Below are 23,714 nucleotides of genomic sequence, written 5' to 3'. Positions count from 1 at the left end.
TTCCATACTGTAACAGTAGGTAATGATTTAAGTAATTTGTTTTGTAATTAATGAATTTTTTACATGAAAATGAATTTAACTTATTGTATTAGTGTATTAGTAATAGTAAAATAAACTATATGATAAAATAAACTTTGTAATGAATACTGACAGACTGTCTTTACTTAAATTCGTTTTTTGTGTACTATGATTTTATACAGATAATTAGATTCAAATGTAACATACCTATTACCGTAACCCACACATTATCTTCTAATGTCAAACAAGTTTTATTACAAAATATTAGTGATTTTAACATATTTATTTTCATTAATTCAATTTAAGAAAAACATTATATTCATTTTATTAGTTCAATAATAAAGAGGAAAAAAACATTGATTTATATATATAGTTGATAAAAATATTTTATTTTTCACTAAAATATAGTCTTCTGATTAGAAGAAATAATTTACTTAATTACTGGTTTTAAATAGATGAGTTAAAAAAAAAAAAACAATTATTGTATAAACGATGAATGTATCAGTATAATTGAAATAATATTATATTTTTATAGTATAGCAGTAATATTATCTATTAAAAGAGTTTTACAATATATATTTTATTTTTTTTTAATTAATATTATGATATTAAATAAAATTTGTATACAATAATAATTTCAGTAAAATTAAATAAACATTTTAATTCATAAAGTTGAATATAATAACAGTTTAGGAGACAAGTTACGTAAATGAAAAAATATAAATATTGGATAAAAATATTTCATAAACTACAAATATATATGATTTAGACATCGAAGAAATAATATCATCAAATAAACTAGTATAAATAGTTCTGAGTATATTATTAGAATAAAATGACAAATTAAATAATATGAGATATTGGTATTTTTTTTCAAATAACTGAATACCTATTAAAATACCAAGATGATAATTAACTAAAAACGACATATAATAAAAGTAAAAATATACATAAAATACATAAGATACATAAAATATAAATTTATATATGTATATTATATAGCCACACATACAAACCAAGGTAAAACTTATTTTTAGTTCATTGTTTTAATAAATTCAATCGCTGCACAAAATTGTATCCACCAATAATGTTCTTCGCCTTCCAGACGATCACCATAAAAGCTATTTATGTACTGAACAGTAGATAACAATGATGGAGGATTTGCCTAAGGGAGGAAAAAAATACCATACATTTTAAAATATCAAGGTATTGATTAATAATTTTAACAGTTAATACTTTAATGAGCACATAAACGAGGACTGGTACAATATCATCTGCAGCTGGATGCATATTACCATGTTCACCGGCCATTGACATCAGATTTAAAAGGGTTGTAGTACACCGAAAAACACATTGCAATTTGTCTTTTGGTGTCTTATATGCTGAAATAGCTGAAATCTCAGCTTGAGCAGAAGGCCAAGGGCATTCAAAATGAAATTCCTAAAACAATTTATTGTAATTTTATTTTTAATAATTGTATTTCTTGATAAATGACTACCTACTTTCGGAATACGTAAATCGTTGTGAGTAGGGACTAAATTCTTGGACAAATTAGACATATGCTCTCGTAAAACTCTAAAATTACATAATAGAACATTGATGTTTAATATTTTTTACTGAATATTAATACAATTAAAACAATATATTTCTCTTACTGATCCCTATAAAAATCTGCATCACCATTAGGGTACATTGCTAATGTGTACACTTTACTAATAATTGCTCGTTCAATTGTCAATTTTGCATCATCAATTTGATCATAGCTAGCATCTGTAACATTTGTTACCAAAAATTGGCATTAAGAAATATCTAATAAAATTATTATGAAGTTTAACATAATATATTCAAATTGTATAATGATACACAATCAGAAACAAGTAAAACAAAAAGCAGATACATGGGTAAAACTCTGCAGTACTTCATAGGTGTCAAGAGAGTCACTGTAATGGATGTGTTAAATTTAAATTCAATAATCATTGTAACCAAAATGATCCTAAACTAAGACAGTCTGTGAGCCTGTATAATTATTAAGTAAATTTTATGATATTATCGTGATTAATATAACTTATTTTATTGTCAGGAATTGGTACAACTGTAGGTATAATTAATTTTTTCCAAAAAATTGCATTTGAAAATATCATTGTGTGTACACAGTATACATGCAATATAATAATGTAATTTAAAAGTCTCAAGTACTCACAAATAATATTTTTATATCATAACAAAATAACTAAAATTGTTTTTTTTTTTTTTTTTTATTAGAAATAAGCCTCGGCTGCGGAGGCCACTAAAATTGTGATTCTTGGTTTTAATATGTAACTTCATCTAACTATGAATTTACAATATCTGTAAAACACAACTGAGAATAATTATTTTTAAATCTTTTGATTACAGTATGAACTATTTAAGAGAATATTTGTTTTAAATTTTAATTCCTAGCAATAAAATTTTTACGACTATAATTTTCAACTACAAAATAATTTGAACATTTTTGTGCTTCCTATGGATCTTAAATATATACCAAATATTTTTATAATAACTTATATTGAACAGTGTATTATATATTCAAACTTTTACTCAACAAATACATTTTTATTGACATTTATAGAATTTTATAATCAATTTATTATTTTTTTAAACTTGTTTTAGGTAAAAACCTTAGTTTTCTTTTTTGTTTTTCTAACACTTTTTGATACTTTAAGGAATTTTTGACCTCCTAAAATAACAACTATATTTACTTTCCCTCTAAAAAAGATGCTGTTGAAGAAAATCAAAAGATTATTACTGTCTAAAAAGGTGATGACAAACAAAAATAAAACACACATCATTGTAAAATCAATACATCCATCCCTCCACTCCGCTCAGAATCTTATATTTTCTTGTAGTTTGATAAATTAGAGAAATTGATTACTTTTCCAAATATTATTGCGTTTCATTTCAATTTCAAGTGTTGACAAAAATCTATTAAGATTTTGATTTTTTTCATCAGCTAATTTGCTTTGTTCAAATTCATCAATAAATTCCAAAATCAATTGATTGTTTTGTTCCAGAAATATCTGTACACATTTGGTAATCAAAAATTGGTGGCACACTTCACGATCACATTTGATTTGTTCCAATAGTCTTAAAACAAATTCATAAAAGAGAGAAACAATTACATGCACATTCAACAACATAGAATTTAATGGTTAAGTACCTGTTTAACTGGGCTATACTAGTTAATAAGGTTTTTCTACACTTCACAAGATATGTAATATAGGGTGCTCTAGATTTATAGTCCTCTTTTAATGCACCAATTAATTTTTGACAACTGAAAAACAATACATAAAGTAATAAGTAAATAAACTATAAATTACGATCTGTGCATTCTTAAAATGTCATTTTCTGCTATGTCTTACCTGTGAGTATCAAACATCTTCATACACCTGATTGTTTCGTGAAGTCTAGCTGATATAAAATGATCGTTAAGATTGGTAGCTTCTGCCAGTTGGTATTGTAATAAGCCAACAATTTCATTATCCTTATCTCGCCATGTATTTAACTATTTCAAACAGTAGATTTATAAAAAAATTGATCGTTTGAATAAACTAATCTAATGAATTATTTAATTTTTTATGTTGATGTAACTTTACCATAGGTTTAGACTCAGTTTCATTACACCAGGGTACATATTGTATGTCAACAGTACTTAACACAAGTCGCAATTTCTTTTTAGCATCATCAAATGAATATTTTTCAAAATCAATATTTTGGTTTAACTCTAACATAGAATCTTCATCATTCTTTGCTGTTCCTGATTTTTGATTAGAATTTTTTTCATTTATACTCAATATATTGCTGGGCTTTTTACGGTACTTGGCTAATATGTCTTCAGAAGATTCTGTTTGATAGTAAATAAAATTATAAAACATAACAATAATAATATTACATAATAGATAGTTAAAACTGAAAATAATAATAAACGAACCATCAAGAAGATTTTCGGATAAATTATTATTCAACATTAATTCATTTCCACTACTATTACTACAGCCTTGTAATGGATCATACCTATAAATAATAACAGTATCAGCATTCTCTTTATAGAATATATTATCAAGTATAACAAAATTTACCCTAATTCATCATTTCTGTACCATTTTCCGCGTCGATTTTTAAAAGAAATTTTGAAGTTTTTGAAAAATCCTTTTTTATTTTTAGTATCGTCTTCATATACTTCTCTATCACCACGTTCTGCTGTTTTATCAAAACTAATGCTTTTCGTGATTAAATTTCCACTATTTCCCATTTTTGTATTAATTGACATTGAATTTGTATTAGTTTTCATAGTTAAAACTGAACCATTAATTAGCATAGGTTTGTGTTTAGCTCCTAGACTGCTGCCACTGCTACTACTAGTAGATGCTAAACTACAGGAACTCATATGCAAGGCCATATTTGTATCACCATCATCGACTGAAGCCTAAGATCAGAAATCAAAAAATGAGTATTTTTAATCGAACATCATCAATTTTCAAAATAAGGATTACTTCTTGACTAGAGGATGGCTGTGGTCTATGAGAGAGTTTGGGTGGTCCAGAAGGCGTTTGTTCACAAGAAGTGGACACCATAGAAAATGCAGACCTTGATACATTTAAGCCGGTTTCAATTCTAGTAGATGGAACATCATCAGGAGAACCAATAAATTTGTTAGTATTTGATTCAGCACTACTGTCAGACACTTTTCGTCTTTGTACTCTATTGTTAAACGACGACGCGTTTTCCGACCGTAAAATACTCTCTTGTTGAATTTCTACTAAAGGTCTAAATACATTTGGCGCTAGAAATAAGTATTAAAATAAATTTAATAAAATATAACAGTTAATTTTACTATTTAAGTAAAAAATAATAAATATTTATCTAAAATAATCATCATTAATATTATATAAAATTTTTGAACAGTAAATAGTTTGTAAAACTTTAAGCTGTATTCTTTTTTTGGGTCAAATAAAAAATGTATTATTATAAAAAAAAAAAAATATGATAAAAAAAAAAATATTTAAACTTGATATTTACAGTAATGATAAATTGAAGAATCATCAGTTCCATCCATTTCACCTCGGCTTTCTAACTCATATCTTAACATATCGTCAGATCTAAAATTAAAAACAAACATCATGTCAAATTTTAATATCACTAAAATTAAAGATGTATATATTAATAAAATGGAAAAAAACTTTAACAGATCTATAAAATAAAACAATTAGGTAAAACTTAAAACTTAAAAATCTTTACCTTGCAACACTAGCTGTATCATCAGTATCAACTTCAGCTAATCGATCAGTGTCAGAAGCAAAAACATCTGTACTCCAGGCTTCAGACGCAGTTTCATTAATATCCAATATCTAGTATTAATTATTGCTTGGTTAGTAATAAAGTTAAATTAGAAAACATTTAAGATAGATAAAAATTATTAACTTGTTGATTATTTGGAATGACTTGTGATTGTGGTGGTGGTGGAAGTTGAACACTAATTTGAGATCTATCAGATTGATCGAGTATTTCATTATCACTTGCTAAAACATCCATACTCCACGTGTCTGATACCATGGATGATGTGGTTTCATCACGTCCCATCCCTTGATATTTTTAAAAGTAAAATGCCATCAAGATTAGAATTTAATATTTATTATTTAATATTCTTTCAACCTAAATACTTTAATAAAAATGTTTAGCTATTCATTTTTTCAATAATTTAAAAAAAAGTATTATAAAAAAAAACTACTAATAGCACATATATAATGAAATCTATTTAATTAAAGTTTTACGATTTTTGACGTGATCAAATATTAATCTATATTTCAACTTATACCAAGGTCCTAGGACAATTTTTATTATAATAGAATATGTTTCTGTAATTTTTTTAATGATATGAGTTTATAATTTATAGCTTTGAACATGTTTTCTTTAAATTGCAACTCCAATAAGATATCATAATTAATATACAAATAATTTAAAAGTATTTAAGTATTCATCAATAATATATTTACCTTGCATCTTAGATTTTATTTCAAATTTGCCAAATTTATCATCTAGATCAAATTTACATTGTTTTGCTGATGAATTTATACGAGCAGATGGTGTTGGAGGACCATTAACTATATCTTCATTTTCTGTAACTTGTGATGATGGAGTATCACGCCCTAATTAAATAAATAAATACAACTTAAAATGTTTTATATTAAAGTAAAAACAAAGTTAACCTGATATATTTGGTGTTCCTCGCCCTGATACATTTGCAGAAATCATGTCTGATAAATTATCATTTTGATCCTGGTCAAGTTCCACAGATGATGGAACACTGTGGTTAGATGCAGCTTCTGAGACAACTTCTAAATAATCGCTAGTATTTCCAGTGTCCACTTTTAAGTTAAATATACAAAATAAAATACATATATTAAGTTGTTATAAAATAAATGTGGTTTTCAACAAAATTCATTGTTTTTATGATACTGAAAACTGTTGATTAGTTATTGATTATTATATATATATATTAGTTGATTATTGATTCTTACCAATAGAACCTTCATGGGACACAGAATGTAAAGGTTTTTCTTTTTTCTTTACAATTTCATATAATTTATTGTTTTGCTCGCCATCATCTTCAATGTTTGATTTTTCAATTTCTAAAACCTTATGCTCAGGTAACAAACCAATGCCCGAGTTAAATGTACTCTCAAATGGAACAATAAGGACTTTTTGATCAAAATCTTTTTTACATTTATCATCATCATCATTAAAACCTTCTGAATTAGAAAAATTTAAAATATTTGTATTTGGTAGTACTTTTCCAAGAGACGAAGCAGCTAAAATATGAAAAAAAAAATATATTTATTTATTCTCCAATAATAATAATGATTTATACAATTTAAAAATATCAAATAATATTGGTTTAATTATTAAAACAACTATGACTGTGATGTGAGTGGCAGTTCATATTAAAAAAATTAAATAATATTAATAAGTATAGTAAAATTAACAGTACTACCAAAGAAATAAAAGATTGAATAAAAGGTATTAATTCTTTTAGATACTGAACGAAGTGATGAATGTATTTATTTTTTTAAACTATACAAATATATCACATTGATGTATTGTTTAAATAAATAAAATGATTAACAAAAGAAAGTAAGTACATTTTTAGAGTAGCATACATTTTAGAAAATATAAATAATGAATAAAACTAGTGGCAGACTAGGTCACTAGGAAGCCAGGATAATGTCTAGTGGGCTGCTATAGCCTATGTTCATATTTGAATATAGTATAATATTTTGCAATGTAAAAAAAAATTTACATCTACAGTAATTCACTTTCAAATTACAACAAAAATAAAAAATGGTTCAATGAGAAATCATTAATTTACAAGTGAATATCTAATGTAGTGAAAATTTGAGAGTAAAACGCTCATAAAAAATTAATTTGATTTCTGGTAAACCTTTTTTGTTTTAGAATGTAGAAACATCTATGAGTAGGACCAGCACAAGGGCAGTGCAATAGGTTCATCTACACAGGGCCTAGCAGGAGCAGAGCTTCCTCTATAAAAGCAAATCATCATAAAATAAAAATAATAAAATTAATTTTGTTGGAGTTAATTTGGTTTAAAATTATTGTTTTTCCTTAATTTTTTTTTTGTTTCTTATTTATGTTTTTAAAAATTAATGAGAAATTTTAATTTTGACTACTTGAATACAAAATTAAATACACTTTCCCACCAGAAAAGGTAGCGAAGTTGAAGATCAAAGCATTATTTTGACTACTTATCATGTACAGACACAAAAATAGAAAAAGAAAATAACACAAATAGTTGTAAAATAAATTCATTCATCACTCTGCGTCACTTTGCTAATAATATAAAAATAAATATAATACACTAAAAAATTCTGGATGATATAATAAATTGTTAAATTTAAAATGATGGTGATAGGTGATTAACTAAATTAGTGCCGCTTGAAATGAGATTTTTCTATGCCGAATATTTCATATAAAACCAATTAAAATTTATCATCATTTTAGAATCAATAACACCACTTAAAATATTATAGTTTATAATATAGATAATATAATATAGAAGTGCCAATAATTTGTTTGTATTTAAACATAAATTAACATACATTTTTGTAGTATAATTAATTTAAAGTATTTTAACTATAATCTTTGTAGATACTGTTAATAAGCTTGGTAACCTTGACTTAAAAGATAATTATAAGTTAAATTTAGTTTACTAGTATGTATATGGTAAATACATATATTTATTGATATAATATATAATATATATATATTTATTTTTAGAATCAATAAGTTTGTTACAGAGAATCTGTAAAGTTTAGTGCATATTTACAGTGGAATAATTTAATATGCAAACAGAAAATATAAAAAACGAAAAATAGATTTCTTACCAGTTTTACTAAGGATTCCTGGCTTTTTTTGTTCAATAGGTAATTGAAATTTATCATTTGAATTATTATCAGGCCACATTATTGGCATATTCATCAATAAATCAGCCAGTTCTTTTTTATCTGACTCGCTCAATGTTCCATCATTTGAAACCACATTCAGGAAATTAACCTAAAATTGCAATTATTAAGTACTTATAGCTATAGTTGACTTAAAATGCTTACAAAAGTTTGAAGTTCGTCTTCAGTAAATAATGCAACGGATCTAATTATGTTTTCCAATTTAACATTAGAATTTACAGTAAGATTTTCATCATTCAAAGAATTTCGTGATGACGTTTTTAATAGAGCTTCCATTAAGCTAGAAATGCAATCCTTATTGAAATGCTGATACAAGTCTTGAACTTTATTATCAATTGGTTCATATTTGTACATGGCCAACATTTGAATTATATTGGCTACTTGAATAAGATTATAACGTGCAATTTGAGTAATATCAGCATCAGTAATTCCATGTGGTTCGGGGTTTACGATTGCTGGACAAATAAAATATGTGAAAACTAGATTTACACAAATACCATAAATCTAAAATTAAATAGCAATACATTAGAATTTACCAATACATCCAAGTTAAATAATAAATGCAAAATATATAATACTTGTTTTTCAGTCAAAGTACTTCCAGCAGTTAATAAAGAATGAATTTGCCTCACAAGCCAACACACTGAGCTTGGAAAACAGTAAAGGTTTTCATTGAGGCTATTAATGAATTTTGAAGCAATTGCTACCAGTTGTTCTACAATAGATTTTCTATAGTTTTGAAGTTTTAAATTATATTCAGAACTTTGTTCACGATTGCATGTTCTAAGATTAGAAAATCTAAAATTTTAAATTAATATAATATGTATGATAAAAATAAATATTTAAAGCATTATTTAGGTGCTTAATTGTATTTTATATACTAACAACAAATTATTAAAATATTTTAAAATTATTTCGATATGTATAATACAATCTAGGAAAATCAATATATTTATTTATATGTTGCATTCATAATAAATATTTTATAATATAATATATATATATATTTAAAGCAGGATACTCATTACACAAGTATTAATGTTCTTTTTTTTTTACTTGGGTTTAAGCAATCACAAAACTATGTTTTTTGCATTAAAAAATGTTATTTTTAAATATTTATTACCAGGATCACTTAGTTAATAATTTTTTTAAATTACAAAATTTTGTATTTTAATGAATAAGAACAAATTAAAATTTATTTTTTTTTAAAACATTTATACTTTTTGAAATAATAAGTATTGAATGATATTTAATAATTATGTTATATTTATAGGCGTTTTTATATTGTTGGAGCAGGAAAATAGGGCGGTTATAATATTAAATAATTAAATTGAATAGTTTTTTTTGTAACCTTAGTTTCAATTAGATTTACTATAGAATACTAGATTTTTAAAATTTACAAGCAGATTAATATCAATATATTTGATATGTAAATCAATTTGATGATTTATTTACCTTAATTGTGCTTTATCTGGGTCAATATCGAGGTACTTTTCCTCATCTTTTAACAACTGCATAATGGGATCATGAAAAGCAGCAGTCAAAAATAATTTTGCAGAAAATAAACTTCCGTGGAATGCAGAATACAATCTTGAAAAAGCACATGATCCGTGACTTAATACTCTAAAATATTTAGGCATTTATTATTATTTCTTAATTTTAATTGTTATCATACCTAACATAGATATAATAATACACAATCATATAATATATTATTCTACTTTATCAAAAGGGCAAACCTGCGAGGGTTATCTGCAGGTATTAACTGTAACACAGCTAAATGTCTGAGTAATTTTAATATTAAAACATTATCCTCAGCCATCAAACAAGATCCAAACACTCCAGATAAAGTGCAATTGACAACATCTGGCATTTTGTTAGTAAATAATCGGTCTCCAGCAGCTAAACAGCTTGCTAGAAGTTTTGGATTTTTACGCAACTTTTGCACTAGAACACCAAACCCTTGCGCATTCTATAAAAAAAGAGCATTACTTTTTTAGTTTATTTGATGTATAAATACAGACTTACATTGTAGCCAATTGACTCATGCACTTCGACAAAATGCGTATCATCCAGATGTTGAGCGATTTCACAACAATCAGCGGGGGTACAATCTGGATTTGACAAGACTAATTTGTTCAGATTTATACGTTGTTGAGTTGTTATCCAAGCTTCTTGAGCCAATCTATTCGATATACTATTTACCTGTTGAAAAAAAAAATTACAATTTTAAACCAATAAAAGTTGTTCATAATAGTTCAGTTATGTGATCACATGAATAAACAAAATGTAACAATATAAGACTTTAAGCAACAACACATTTAACTTGGAAAGAGTGAATACTTGACAATTACAGTAATTGATAAACGTTCACCTGTTCATTAAGTGTTTGCAAATTGTTTATCTCGTATTGAGTGAAGAGTCGTTCTTGTCGCATGTGCGTGGCTAGTTCCATTAGATCTTGCAATAAAGTTTGTTCTTCCATTATTACTCTGGTTTTCTTTTCTGAAGATGGAAACACACAATTAATTATTTTTAATGATAAGCGAATGGTGGATCCTATCCTAAGGGCATTATCAAAATTGGAAGATGACTTATTTTTAAAACTTTCATTTAACAAGAAACAATCACAATCGGGTACCTTGTGATTAATGAAGGGAGGGGGTTTATTAAAACATTTTACTAATTATTTTAAATTACACAATGTCAAACGTCAAAGATATGTATTTGTTTAGTGTCATTTTGTTTTATCATTATTATAAAATTATTATTACTTTTTTTTATTACTTCTTGGTCATGAGCTACAGACAGTTAAAACATTATTATTTCACAACAGGTATTCCATTATAATCATACCGATCAATCGAAAAACAATAATGAAAATAATAATATTAAAGTATAATTGGTTCCGATTTTGTTCAGAAAACAATTCTTCTTCGATTTGTAGTTCCGGTCTGTACTACATGACAGTTCGGGGTCGTTTTCGATTCAACAGCGCAATTTGCAATTTGCAAATGAAAACGAAAATATTTAATAAAATGTAAATAATAAATCGGCTAAATAGTATGAAATATAAAATCAAACAATAACGTCGCAGTCCGAGTACGACTCAATTAATATGGAACTGATAACGGAGAGTTAAGAAAAGCAAACACGTTTAAAGCGGCACTGACGGAAGTAGGACGGAAAACGCAATACCGTGGCCTATACTTTAAGCTTTGAAATACTTCTGGTTAAAGTTCTACCGAGTACAGTATACATCTGCAGCTGCTTAGTTTTCGCGACTACACCATTACTTACTATTATAGTTTACTACTACTATAGTGAAGATAACGAGCGATACGATTATTATTGTTGTTGGACTGACAATAATAATTGTATGTTTAAGGTTGTTGTCGTAAAAATATGAATGGACTACGCATAGCGCTATCTATAATAAAGTTAAGATGGATGGGTTGTGCGATTCCGTGGCGCCATCTTGTGACGATTCTCAACCAACCGTGAAATACTTGAAAACGGCAAGGCGCCTGCTTGGTTTTTATAATAAATAAATATATTTAATACACTGTCGTAGTGACGTTGTCTTTAAAAATATTATAATTGCCAATACCATCTAGACCTTACATAGAACAAATTTTTTGGGTGACGAGGGCCGAGGGATTTGATTTCTTGACCATCCCTTTAAGAAGGTACAGCCTCAAACACAATATAATATGTGAATTTATTGTCAATATTTACAACCGTTGAATTCCAGGTGAAAAAATTCATTCTAACCGCCGTTCACCATCTTCCACAATAAGAAATCCATCTGAATCAACCATCAAGGTATATGGATGGATGATGGATCCTAAGTCACTTTCTAGTGTAGAACGTTGCTTTATTTTAGTGATTGTGCAAGAAATATTGAAATATAATTAAAAGTAAATTTAAAAAAAATGTTTTTTATGACAAATCCTTAATCTTAATCATAATTTCAGGGAAGTGGATAAACTGTTCCAAGTCACTGTCTAGAGTAAAACGTTGTCTTAATTTAGTATATGTCCTAGAAATGTTTTAATGCAACATAAACATACAGGGTTTTTATTATATTGCAAGTAAGTACTGATTTACATTTAGGTGCAATTACTAAACTGCATTTATAAGTTATAACTTATAAGGTTATAACAGATCCGATTTCCGTGGTAGACACTAGAAATTTTTATGATATTTAAATACAGTACAACCCTTGTTGTGTACAAAATTTTATAATTATTAGTAATGTGTTTAAGTTCTTGATATTTCTGCAACAGGTAACCTGGATATGATATTCAACGGAACAACTTATAATTTGGTAGAAAGTTGTATGGAGGTGTTATAATGGCCATTGTGGAGTTTCAGCACATTTGGATTTGATTTGTCTATGCTACAGCTGCTATAGCCCCAGTACAGTAAATCAGCGTATCAACAGAGTTCAGCAAATTAGACCAATCCATAGTAGAATAAATATAAATAAAACATATTATTTATTTTTTATTAACTTATAATTACCGTAATTAAAATAACAATTAACAAATATTATTTTTACTATTGTTAGAATTAATAAAACATTTATAAAAAATGTTAACACTTTATCATTGTAACATACTTTTAATTTGGGGTTTCATGAAACATCAGTGTATATTTGATTACCGCTGAGATCTTTTTCTGAAAATTGATACAATAAAAATATTGGATATTAATAATTAAAATGATTTACATTACATCTAACATGTCATAATAACTTATATTAAATAAAATTATAATTATAATTTTGATTATTAGTAATGTATCGTATTCACATGTTAGTTTACACAATTTCAAAAAAATATAAAAACTTAAGTAATTTTAAAATGATAAATTTAAATTTAAAATTTGTTAAAAATGAAAATATAGTTTTTCTAGTTAGATGGATAAATTATCATACAATTTGTATTATTTTATTCAATATAAATATTAAATACCTTCTTTGTGACGAGATAATTTTTTCTTTGTCTTAATTAATATCCGATGACCAAGACAATCAGCAATTTCCAAATAACATTTACTTCGACAACATTTTTTACAAAGTTTATACTCACATTTCAAGCCCTTGACAGTAAACATAAAATTAACAACTATATATTATTTAGTTAAGGTTAGGCACAATTTAAAATAACACTTCAGAAACTGTAGGTACCTTTGGATTTCGACATTCAGAACATAATTCTTCAAGTATTCTTTGACACCGGATTTCTTTGTTTTTTAATTTACTTAACTGTTTTAATTTTTTTTTTGACAATTTTAGTGGGTCAATACAGTCTTCATCATCAATACCTCTCTTTAAATTCTATTTGAATGAAACAATTTAAAAAAAAAGTTAACATAATATATATTAAATATTATGTTTAACAATAAAATGCCTTACTTCTTTTTCATCAGTTTTTGATTTATTTAGTTCTTCATTAGTTTCAAGTTCAACTAAATTACTTTTTTGTATAACACGAATCATCGGTTGACACAACCAAGGCGGTAAAGTTAAGTTATAATCTATAAACATATTAAAAACTGTAAGGATGTAATTTGTTCATAAGATTAAAGCAAAATAATTAGTAGAATACCATTTTGATTGTTGTTCCATGGTAATTGGCCCATGTGATATGGTAAATACTTTTCTTTTAATTGCATGATGGCATTTCTAAAATCATTACGGTTTTGACCTTTTGCTAATATTTCTCTAATTGATTCATTTTCGGGGAGGCTGAATCTGAAATTACAAAATATAAAATAATTATAATCACATTATAATTTAAAATCATTATTTTAATCACATACACATGGTAGCAAAGTTTAAATAAGTGACCTCTTGTATTTGAAAGTGGACAAGGATATTGTTGGCTAAGATCTAAGTACTCAAGTGCTGGTTCCCAAACAGGAGGTGATTGGTTGTCAAAAATATATGGATTATGAAGATGTCCTTCAGCAGACATAACACCTTCGCACAAAGTTTCCTTTAAACACCTTTCAATATCTTGATATATAAGAATATTGCCATTGGCTAAGACAGGAATTGTTACATTTTCCCTGAAAAATAAATATAATGATTACATTTTTAAGCTTTTGACTTCAAAACTTATAGAAAAAAAATTAGAGATAGTTTCCAAACAATTATTTTAATATGTCATTAATCATTATATTAAAATTTTAACACATGTTCGTATACAATTTTATTATTTTATTCTTTATTTTTCCTTATTAATTTAAAAAGTATTGAACATTTTCAATTTTCATCTCTCTAAAGTACTAACCAGATCCAGTTTTCTACAAGAACCTGTATCGAAAAAGATGATCAGAGCATTTTTTTATATTAAAAATGTGTCTTCAGACAAAAAAACAAAAACTAAAAATACAGATCACTGTAAAATTAATAAATTCATGGTTTAAAATCTTATAATTTGTAAAATAATTTATAAAATTCAAATTTTTTATGTTAATTTCAATGATGATTAAAAATAAAAATATGTTGATACTTAAAAAAATACCAATACATTTCTGAAATATATAATATCTTACCAAATATTCTTTAACATTGAATCATTATTTTTATGGTTTAAAAACTATTGTACGCTACTTCTATGTAGAAAAATACACCAAGAAATTTTACTTAATTAAATCTGTATAATTCGAAAAAATATATGCAAAAACATACATATAATATGGTCTTCATACATGAGAATTACTTTGACAATAGTCATAATTTGTTAGGAATAAGTATAATTATTAAAATATTAGTCAATAAAAACAAAATAAATGTAAGATATGATTCTCTAAAAGAAAGAATAAGTTATAATAGTTACATATTGAATATATTTTGGATTTTTTTAACTTACTTAACAGCTTTTATTTGATTCCAATCAGCTATTCCTGTTAATCTTCCTTTTTGATCTCTAGTCCTACCATGAACAGTTAGCATTTGACAACCTGCTTCTTCTAACATTTTAGCATATGAAATAGTTTTTGTTAAATCTTCAAAAATACGTATTTTACACGAAACTGGTACTGTAAGATTGTCTCGCAATGTTTTAACTGAAATTTAAACAAGCTTAAATATCAATAACATATTTTTTGTGTTTAGCTGAATTGGATACTGAACATATTACCATCATACTTATATTATTATTAAAGCAAAAATAATAGAACCTACTTACCAATTTCAAATATAAGTTTCCATTCATCTTGGAGAAAAGAACCATAAAATCCACGCTTAGCAATGGCTTGTGGACAACCCAAGTTAAGATCTATTACATCGCAACTATTTTCAACTAATTTTCCAGCTTCTAGTATTATTTTTGGATCATTACCACAGAACTAATAAAAACAATATTTGAAAAAACTTATTTAATGCAAACACCACTCCTGCAATTGTTGTCTCTATATACAATGACAATGTACAATATATTTTTTGGCAGAGTTAATGTTTCATTATCTTTAATATTAGAGAGAACTTAACCTACTATCAATCTAAAAACATATGAAAAATGACATTAGTTTTTTAGATATGTTAATTTTTAAATACTTAAGTTTTATAAACATTTTTTATTGTAATATTTTATATAATATCTTCTCATATTTTGCTTAAAAATTGAAATATAGTAAATATAGTAAAAAAATAATAATTTAAAAACTTCAATGTATTCTTACGTTTAAGTTCAATGAAAGGTCACTTTAATATTAAAGCTAAGAACACAAAGTTGGTTCTGCTCATTGCTCAATAATAATTTGCTTTGTTGTACAATTTTATTATAAGATGGAGACATACCATGCAGAGTAGCCCTTTTAAAACTATTAAATAAACATAATATTATGTTTTTATAGTTGTACCTGAACAACTAATGGCCGGTCTTCAGGGCAAGTAGTAAAAAATTCTTTCCGATATTTACGATCTTGAACAAAATTCTGACTGTGTAACATAGGTGCAAAACATAATTGAACACCGTGTTTACGTGATAACATCCGCCAAGGTAGTTCACTCTGTTCAACCATAGGGGCTAGTACATACTTTGGTTTTCCAAGCCGTTCCCATACATTTTCTTTTACCTCCATATTTCCAGTTAATTATACCTAAAAATTAATTTAATTGTAAAATTATTATACTAAAAATTCAGCAAATGGATAACAGTATTATAATTTAAAGGATGTATAAAATAACAATTTGTTGGATGTATAATATTTTATCATGTATTTATTGACATTTCAATAGATACTGTAATCCATATAATCCAAAATAAATTAAAACCATAACTTATAATTTATATGGACACCATTTTTATTATGCAAAAATAAATAAACAGATATTGATCTGATAATACAATATTATATTTATATGGTACATATTATGTTTGAAAAACAAAATTATGGGTAAATATTATAAATTATTTGACTTTCAAAATGGTAAAATAGAAAACTATTAGGCATGTTTACAGACTTTACAGACAAACAAGTGGTTAAAAGTCTGATCATAAGAAAAATATTCATTAACACTACAAATAATACTAATATTTAAAATTTAAACCATGGTTAACTCGTACCAATTTATAATAAAAGTTTTTTAGATGTTACTTAATTTTATGGAAAATATTACAAGTCCACAAACGCATTTTTATCAAATAAAAAGAAAACTAATCAAATTTATTAATTGTAGGATTGATTTTAATTTTTCTCATTAATAATTGAGAAAAAATGAATGGGTAAAAGATTTTAAATTTAGGTAATTAAATAAATTATGACTTAGAGTTAAATGAAGTAAAAACTTTTGTATGCTTTGGACTATAATTATCACAAATTCGTAATTACATAATATTATACTGTATAGGTAATTCTTTTGTTTCTTCATCTACAAGAATACAACTTAATGTGTAGGTACATAGAAAAACTTATTAGGTTATTGATAAATATTTACATTGTAATTAGTTATTACTAATAAGACTAATAATTATAATATCTTGATATTAGTAATAATTAGTAAATTTTAAATACAAATGTTCTCAGTATAAATAATTTTGAATATGAAACAGACATAATAAGATGTCTTACTCTCAAAAACTTTGTTGAAAATATAAATTAAAACATAATGGAATTATAGTGGACTTTTCCATTATTTTTAAAAACATATTATTAGATAATAATTGTAAAATTATACTGAAGGCCGTAGAAAATGATATTAAATTCAACATATTAAATATATGTAATATATTGAACATTCAACATCAACTAATGATTTTCCAATTAAATAAACAGTGTATAACATATACTTTGAAAAAATATATTTAATTTTCACAAATTTCACAAACACTTTATTTTCTAATAAAATTTAAAACTAAACCACGACACTTCAAACATTTGGTTTTCACAAAATAAAAATGATTATAAACAATAGTTTTCTAAATATATTAAAATTTCAAATGTATTTATAAAAATGAAAAATTTTTAAAATATTAATATAGTACAACAAGAAAAGACGACTTATAGTAGGTAGGTACCTATATATCACACTATAACGAATATTATATAATATCGCGTGCTTGGGAATAGGTTTTTATTTTATCATTGCTAAAATCATTTTTGGTTTGAATGAGTATCAATTATTTGTTGAGATTTTCAAAAACCCCAATCACATGTGATAATAAAAACATATTGGTAGTTGATAGTCATTAGTCATAAATGGAGGTATAACAGTTTGAGTTAAACATTTAGGTATAATATATTATATAGGTACCTATTTAAGTTATATAGGTTATAGGTAAGTGTATAAAGAAAAAAAAAACGATAAAATCCAAATTTTTTTAATACGATTATTTGAGGTTTATACCTCTTCAGTCCTCTGGATTTCGCACAGTTACTTATATTAGTATAACATCGATATACGCTATAAAATGCAGTAGGTCAATAATTAAAAATGAAGTTGAACCAAATTAAAAACTCTAAGATTCCCCTCATTTAGGAGTACACGAATTTCATGTCTAAATAATTTTTCAAAAAAAAAAAAAATACATTTCATATTAACGATATTCTTGCTCATGAAACAACCACAAACTTATATCAATCGTAATGTCATAATGGTCAAATGTTTTAAGTTTAGAATAATAATTAAAAAAAAATAATTTTCCATGTAAAACTGAATATAATAAGTTTATAAGTTTTTCAGTTTTTATATTTATATACTATGAGAAGTATAAACATATTAAACTAATTAATGTTTTTGTTATTATAAATTCATAACTTAAAAGAAAATGAAAAATATAAAAATACATTTTCCTCAAGTGTTCTTTAGTGACTCGTGACATTTTAGCTTATCCAGACAGTATATTTTTCGTCATTCGGTAGTGTTAAATTAAAAAGGGTATTCATACATACATAATATTTCAAATACGGATAAACCGGAAGAGCTTTCGGATTCCGACACGCATAACTTCGATCCTACATAACAAAAAAACTATATTTTGAGGGGCTGATGGGACGTTTGGGAGCTACGTCCCCTGATCCCCCTTGCGATTTGCAACTATATACGGAATTGAGGAACATTGAACTTAATATATATAATGTACTGTATTCAGTTCAGTGGGTTGGACACGGCTATACCTACGGTTGTAAAATTATATAATATTATTGTTTACATTTTTGATTACCAAACGCCGTCGTTCATAAGATATTTTGTCGGTTTATCAGCCGGCGGTTAAAATGAAATTCGAATTGCTGCACGTGTATACACATCAAAAGGGTCTTAGGGGAGGAGAAAGGGGTGGAGATATGGAAAACCCACACACAAATTACGCGCTTTTGGAAGTGCTGTGCGGGGAGGAAGACGGCGGTGACGACGACGACAGCCAACTACACGGCCTGGTCTGCGGACAACGGTTTTTCAGTTGTGGCGTCGACGGATTGGACAGTCCCGACTCGTGAATCGGTGACAGGTTGGACGAAGATTTCGAGTGTTTTATCTGCCCGTTTCCGCTGCCAATCTTGCGTCGCTTAGTTTTCGAAGGCTGTTGTTCGACGAATGCCAACACCTGGCCTAGCTCCTTGAGCGTGATCTTCTGCATCTGACGGTGGCCGGCCGCGTGTGGCAGGGCCGGAAGTGAGCCCGAGTTGAACGATTTCCACTCGTCGACAACCAACGATAACTGACCACTGTCGGTGGGTATGACACGGTTCCGGCGAACGGCGAACGGCGATGGCGGAACCTTGACGTGGTGGGCGGCCGCAGCGGTAACTGCAGCAGTCCGACCAAATACCGGCTCGGGTTTCTGGAAGCAGCAACAAAACCCTTTTCGGCGTTTGCCCAACACGAAGAACCGTGCACCATCACCCCGGATCCTGTTTTTCTCCAGACAGTACCGACATTTTGGCTGTGTGCTCTGCTGATCACGGTCCTCTGGTCTTGTCCGCTCCAAGTCTTTCGGGTTCAGCAGTCTACTGGAGCCACTACGACCGTACGATTCAATCGTCTCAACAGTCATGTCGTCGTGGCTAGCGCCATCCTGGTCGTTCCGGCCTGCGCCGTTAAAGTTCGAGTGGATGCCGCATGACGGCCGCTTGTGCCGACCTGCGGTCACCGCGCCGTAACAACACGCTGAAGCGTACACTTTGGCCAAAGCGGACTTCCGGCCCGCAGCGTTTTTACAGGACCCCAAAGACATCGCGATGTGGTTGTCTGACACGGACGACGACGACGACAACGTAGCCGCACCGTTCCTGGAATCGAACTCTGGATATCTCCTGTAGTTTCGGATGTACTCGTACGTGGTGATGCCCAGCGCGGATATGTACACGTGAAACACGCACAGATGCAGCAGCAGCACCATGGCGACCAGGGCCAAGGCGCATTGGGCAGACGCGACAGCCACGAACACGTTCCGGTCAACCGAAAGTCGACTGACGCTGAATAACTGGTTCACCTGGATGGTTTGATTACTGCCGAACATCGGCCGCAAGTAGTGCTCGACGTGTACCGGGTCCGCGTTGTAGATGACCAGCTCAGCGGACGACACCAGCACGATCACCAAGCACGCGAGCACAGCAGACACGACGCTCACGATGAACGCCACGTAATTTCTAGCGCCGATACAGTGGTTCAGCCATTTGCAATGGTGGTCAAACTTCTCCACGCACTTATTGCACGATCCGCAATGTTTGGTCCGATGGCTGGACGTGTATATATTGCACAGGTGACATTTGCCGTTCTCGATGACGTGCGCGTGTTTGGTCTTGTCGAGCTCCGGGACGGACTTCCTCTTCGATTCTCCGTCGCCTCTGAGAGCACGGAGCTGTGGGTCCGCGGGATCGATGAGCAGCGCAGCCACGTGCGACACGACGTGTAAGAAGAACAGGCTGCCCAGCACAAACAGCGCGACTGGATAGACGTCAGGCCGGAGGCCGGGCAACAGGACGCCGAACGAACAGGCACCGAACATGGCCAGCACCAGCCAACCAGCTACTTGCTGCGGGTGCCATGGCATTTGAAGTCCGTGGACCCGCCGCTGTTTTCTCCTTGTCTCGCTGTGGCACAGTGTCATGGTCCGTCGCGCATCGCACAATTCCGACGCTCAACGGCGACACCAGCACGACCAATGGCGGTGGGGATGAAACGATTGCGTATAATATGACTGAGAGTACGCTTCCGGTCGGTGTCTCGAAGTCGTCAATCGAGTTGGTATAGAATAACGCGGTAACAGAAACGGCGGAGACGACAATAAAAGACTCGCGACGGATGACGCATGGCGGACGTCGATGGACGATAGCGGGACGATTGGTACTGGCGAGGGAGACGCGACGACGGTCCGATGAGGGGCGCGAAACGACGGAGGAATGTGCGCGCCTACACCACGCCGGGGCCACCCGTTCGCCGCCCGCGTTTAACGGCGTTAGCGGTTCCCCTTCGAGCGTGCCGCGTCACGCCGTATCGATTAGTTTGTAGTCACCCTCGCGCATCCACACCGCATTAACTACCGTCGTCACCGACAGAGTGCGATGAGGGCCGAAGGTTTCATTTGGACGTCGGCTCATTATGACGCGTTCACAGACTTAATGCACATACCACAACCTACTCTGAAAACCCAATTCCGTCTGCGAATAATCAATCAATCAACAACGATTGGTAGACAGTGAAAGTGTGTAGCGCTACATTATACTCGCTTAGACGTACGAGGAATAAAGAGAAGAAAAAAAAAATTTTAAACCCCATTAGGGTTGCCTAATGAGTGTATAATAATGAAGTAGCGCGCCACTAGTGTACTACTTTCGTTGACTTTCCACGTGGACGAACAAAATTGTATTGAGTGCACGAAACGAGTGCCGACTTCCTGACACTTCATAGAAGGAATACAAATATACTTACAATAATTTTTTACTTTTGCAAATCAAGTCATTAATATAACCTTTAACCCATATAGTAGTACAATAATAACTTATGGATTAGGTCAGTTTTAATAAGATATTCAGACCATTCAGTTTACAAAAAAGTTAAGAAAATCACTATGTCAGAGTGTCAGACATTGAGCTTAAATATGAATATACTTAGCGTAACCACTAGTCAATTTTTTGTACACCAAATTTCCAATAATGTGTACTACTGTACTTCAAGGTATTTCCTAATATTTGTACACCTTATTCCACTAGTCGTTTACCATCCAGTCTTATACTTTATATTAAATATTTTTTGAATGAAAATTAAATAAAAAATAATGTAATGCACCGTTAGATCTAATGCTAAATGACAAATTAAAATTAACTTGGTTTATATTCTACTCATTTCTTATTTCTTATCTGAGACAAACCACAAATCCTAAGATAGAGGATCTTCTGACTTCTCACATTTTACGAAACATTTATAATTTAAACATTTGGAGGTACTTTTCTGTTATCCCTACTACCGCTTGACGTTTAATTGATAATTTTGATGACTTTTTGTTTTATACACAATTTAAGTTAGTACTATCTTAAATCGTGGTTTTATACTATAACTCTCCACTGCTGTGATAATTTATGTGATAGCTAATAATAAACGTTATACTAATATACATATTATTACATAAATGGCAATTCATGATGTATATTATGTATTAAAATATGGAACTATCTGGATAGTTAGTACTATAGTAGTCGAAATAACAGAATTTAGTAGTGGTGGCATCAGCGAGGTAGTCTAGATAATAGAATTGAGAGTCGCCGCAGTAGTAGGGATAACAGAAAAGTACCCATTGGGATCTAAATTAGAAGGCACCAATTTGTAAGTTCAAAGTACCTACTGCTTACTATTGTAAGGAAGACATCATTCACATTTCACATATAGAATATAGGCTATTAATTATTAAAAGTATTACAAAAATTCTTAATAGATCAGTCCTAATTTGAATACTTTCAAGTATCAGTGGCTAATTATCATCTGCATTATACAAATATATCATAAAAATATATTTAATCTTAAATGCCAATATTTGAACTTTGAAGACTAACTAACAACCGTTAGTTAGTTAGTTAACAACACATTAATTATTTGCATTAAAGGTTTTAATACAACTGTTTTGTTTTGTTGTTATAGATAATACATATAATTAATTTATAGTTTGTAAGCCACTATACAATAAAATTATCTATTTGTTAAAGAAAATACAATAATAGGAAGTTAAAATATAGTTTTTTTACTTAATTTAAATTATAATGAATTAATAATAAATAAGTGTAATTACAATCGCAAACTGAGAAGGTAACACAAAAAACTAAATTGCCATTGGTTTAGATAACAAAAATCACAAATCTTCGCTCTAAAAAACGTTTTAACTATTCTATTTTATTGCTGTTTATAAAGTTTTTTAGAGCACATATTATGAATTATGCCTTATAGATAAATAAAATAAGTATAAAAGTATTATTCATATTTTAGCATACATACTTTTAGCTTGCTATCAGTCATGAATCTTCTGAAAACATTTATTTTAAAAACCAAAAATAACTTTAAAATAAAAATAAATATGAAAGAATGTAACTTTATTAATCAACAATATTGATTGATTTTATTACATAAAAACTTTTACACATTTCATTTACTAATAATCAAGTAGTTGTACACGATTACATTGACATGAAGTTTCGCGTTCATATAATCACATTATCACAATATAATCGTATGATAAG

General features: G+C 29.0%; 3 protein-coding genes across 7 annotated transcripts; all 3 read right to left on the bottom strand.

Moving 5' to 3' along the window:
* Positions 1-495: 495 nt before the first annotated feature.
* Positions 496-11,030, bottom strand: Gapvd1 (GTPase activating protein and VPS9 domains 1). Of its 2 annotated transcripts, XM_015512833.2 has the most exons (24): positions 10,906-11,030; positions 10,560-10,736; positions 10,271-10,503; positions 9,987-10,154; positions 9,110-9,329; positions 8,676-9,035; positions 8,454-8,622; positions 6,573-6,863; positions 6,261-6,419; positions 6,048-6,200; positions 5,476-5,636; positions 5,293-5,402; positions 5,074-5,153; positions 4,548-4,837; positions 4,134-4,480; positions 3,986-4,068; positions 3,651-3,898; positions 3,417-3,559; positions 3,215-3,328; positions 2,930-3,141; positions 1,674-1,788; positions 1,521-1,593; positions 1,255-1,458; positions 496-1,183 (listed from the first exon to the last, which is right to left on the bottom strand). In XM_015512833.2, exons 1-24 carry the CDS (start codon positions 11,014-11,016, stop codon positions 1,052-1,054), a joined length of 4,353 nt encoding a protein of 1,450 aa, XP_015368319.2. In that variant the 5' UTR covers positions 11,017-11,030; the 3' UTR covers positions 496-1,051. The 2 variants fall into 2 exon arrangements, 1 of the variants encoding a protein (XP_015368319.2); XR_016191759.1 differs by lacking the exons at positions 496-1,183; positions 1,255-1,458; positions 1,521-1,593 and having other exon boundaries at positions 2,842-3,141.
* Positions 10,985-23,620, bottom strand: Dus1 (Dihydrouridine synthase 1). 4 transcript variants are annotated; one of them, XM_089227776.1, is made up of 11 exons: positions 23,473-23,620; positions 16,407-16,646; positions 15,734-15,893; positions 15,416-15,611; positions 14,361-14,609; positions 14,147-14,292; positions 13,954-14,075; positions 13,726-13,875; positions 13,511-13,637; positions 13,156-13,214; positions 10,985-11,036 (listed from the first exon to the last, which is right to left on the bottom strand). In XM_089227776.1, exons 2-10 carry the CDS (start codon positions 16,626-16,628, stop codon positions 13,171-13,173), a joined length of 1,416 nt encoding a protein of 471 aa, XP_089083902.1. In that variant the 5' UTR covers positions 16,629-16,646; positions 23,473-23,620; the 3' UTR covers positions 10,985-11,036; positions 13,156-13,170. The 4 variants fall into 4 exon arrangements, with proteins under 4 accessions (XP_089083902.1, XP_089083900.1, XP_089083901.1 ...); XM_089227774.1 differs by lacking the exon at positions 10,985-11,036 and adding an exon at positions 12,596-12,942; XM_089227775.1 differs by lacking the exon at positions 10,985-11,036 and adding an exon at positions 12,596-12,939.
* LOC107164858 (uncharacterized) lies at positions 17,832-21,510 on the bottom strand. The gene has a single exon (XM_015512834.2). The coding sequence runs from the start codon at positions 21,095-21,097 to the stop codon at positions 19,352-19,354; it is 1,746 nt and encodes a 581-aa protein (XP_015368320.2). The 5' UTR covers positions 21,098-21,510; the 3' UTR covers positions 17,832-19,351.
* Positions 23,621-23,714: the final 94 nt, after the last annotated feature.

This window comes from Diuraphis noxia, unplaced genomic scaffold (assembly GCF_037042655.1).
Source record: "Diuraphis noxia isolate RWA-SAM2 unplaced genomic scaffold, SU_Dnox_SAM2 contig0004, whole genome shotgun sequence".
NCBI lineage: Eukaryota > Metazoa > Arthropoda > Insecta > Hemiptera > Aphididae > Diuraphis > Diuraphis noxia.
The sequence above is the reverse complement of the archived record's forward strand: the minus strand, read 5'-3'. Positions and strand labels throughout refer to the sequence as shown.

Bases quoted from the DNA above. Each gene is read 5' to 3' on its own strand.
- Gapvd1 (XM_015512833.2), bottom strand. From the start codon at position 11,016: ATGGAAGAACAAACTTTATTGCAAGATCTAATGGAACTAGCCACGCAC. The intron at 6,201-6,260 runs GTTAACTTTGTT...TTATTTAATTAG, and splicing joins AGGAACACCAAATATATCAG to GGCGTGATACTCCATCATCA. The intron at 3,329-3,416 runs GTAAGACATAGC...ATTGTTTTTCAG, and splicing joins AAGATGTTTGATACTCACAG to TTGTCAAAAATTAATTGGTG.
- Dus1 (XM_089227776.1), bottom strand. From the start codon at position 16,628: ATGGAGGTAAAAGAAAATGTATGGGAACGGCTTGGAAAACCAAAGTAT. The intron at 14,293-14,360 runs GTATGTGATTAA...TTGTAATTTCAG, and splicing joins TTTAAACTTTGCTACCATGT to ATTCAGCCTCCCCGAAAATG. The intron at 13,215-13,510 runs GTATTTAATATT...ATCAATTTTCAG, and splicing joins ATTATCTCGTCACAAAGAAG to AAAAAGATCTCAGCGGTAAT.
- LOC107164858 (XM_015512834.2), bottom strand. From the start codon at position 21,097: ATGACACTGTGCCACAGCGAGACAAGGAGAAAACAGCGGCGGGTCCAC.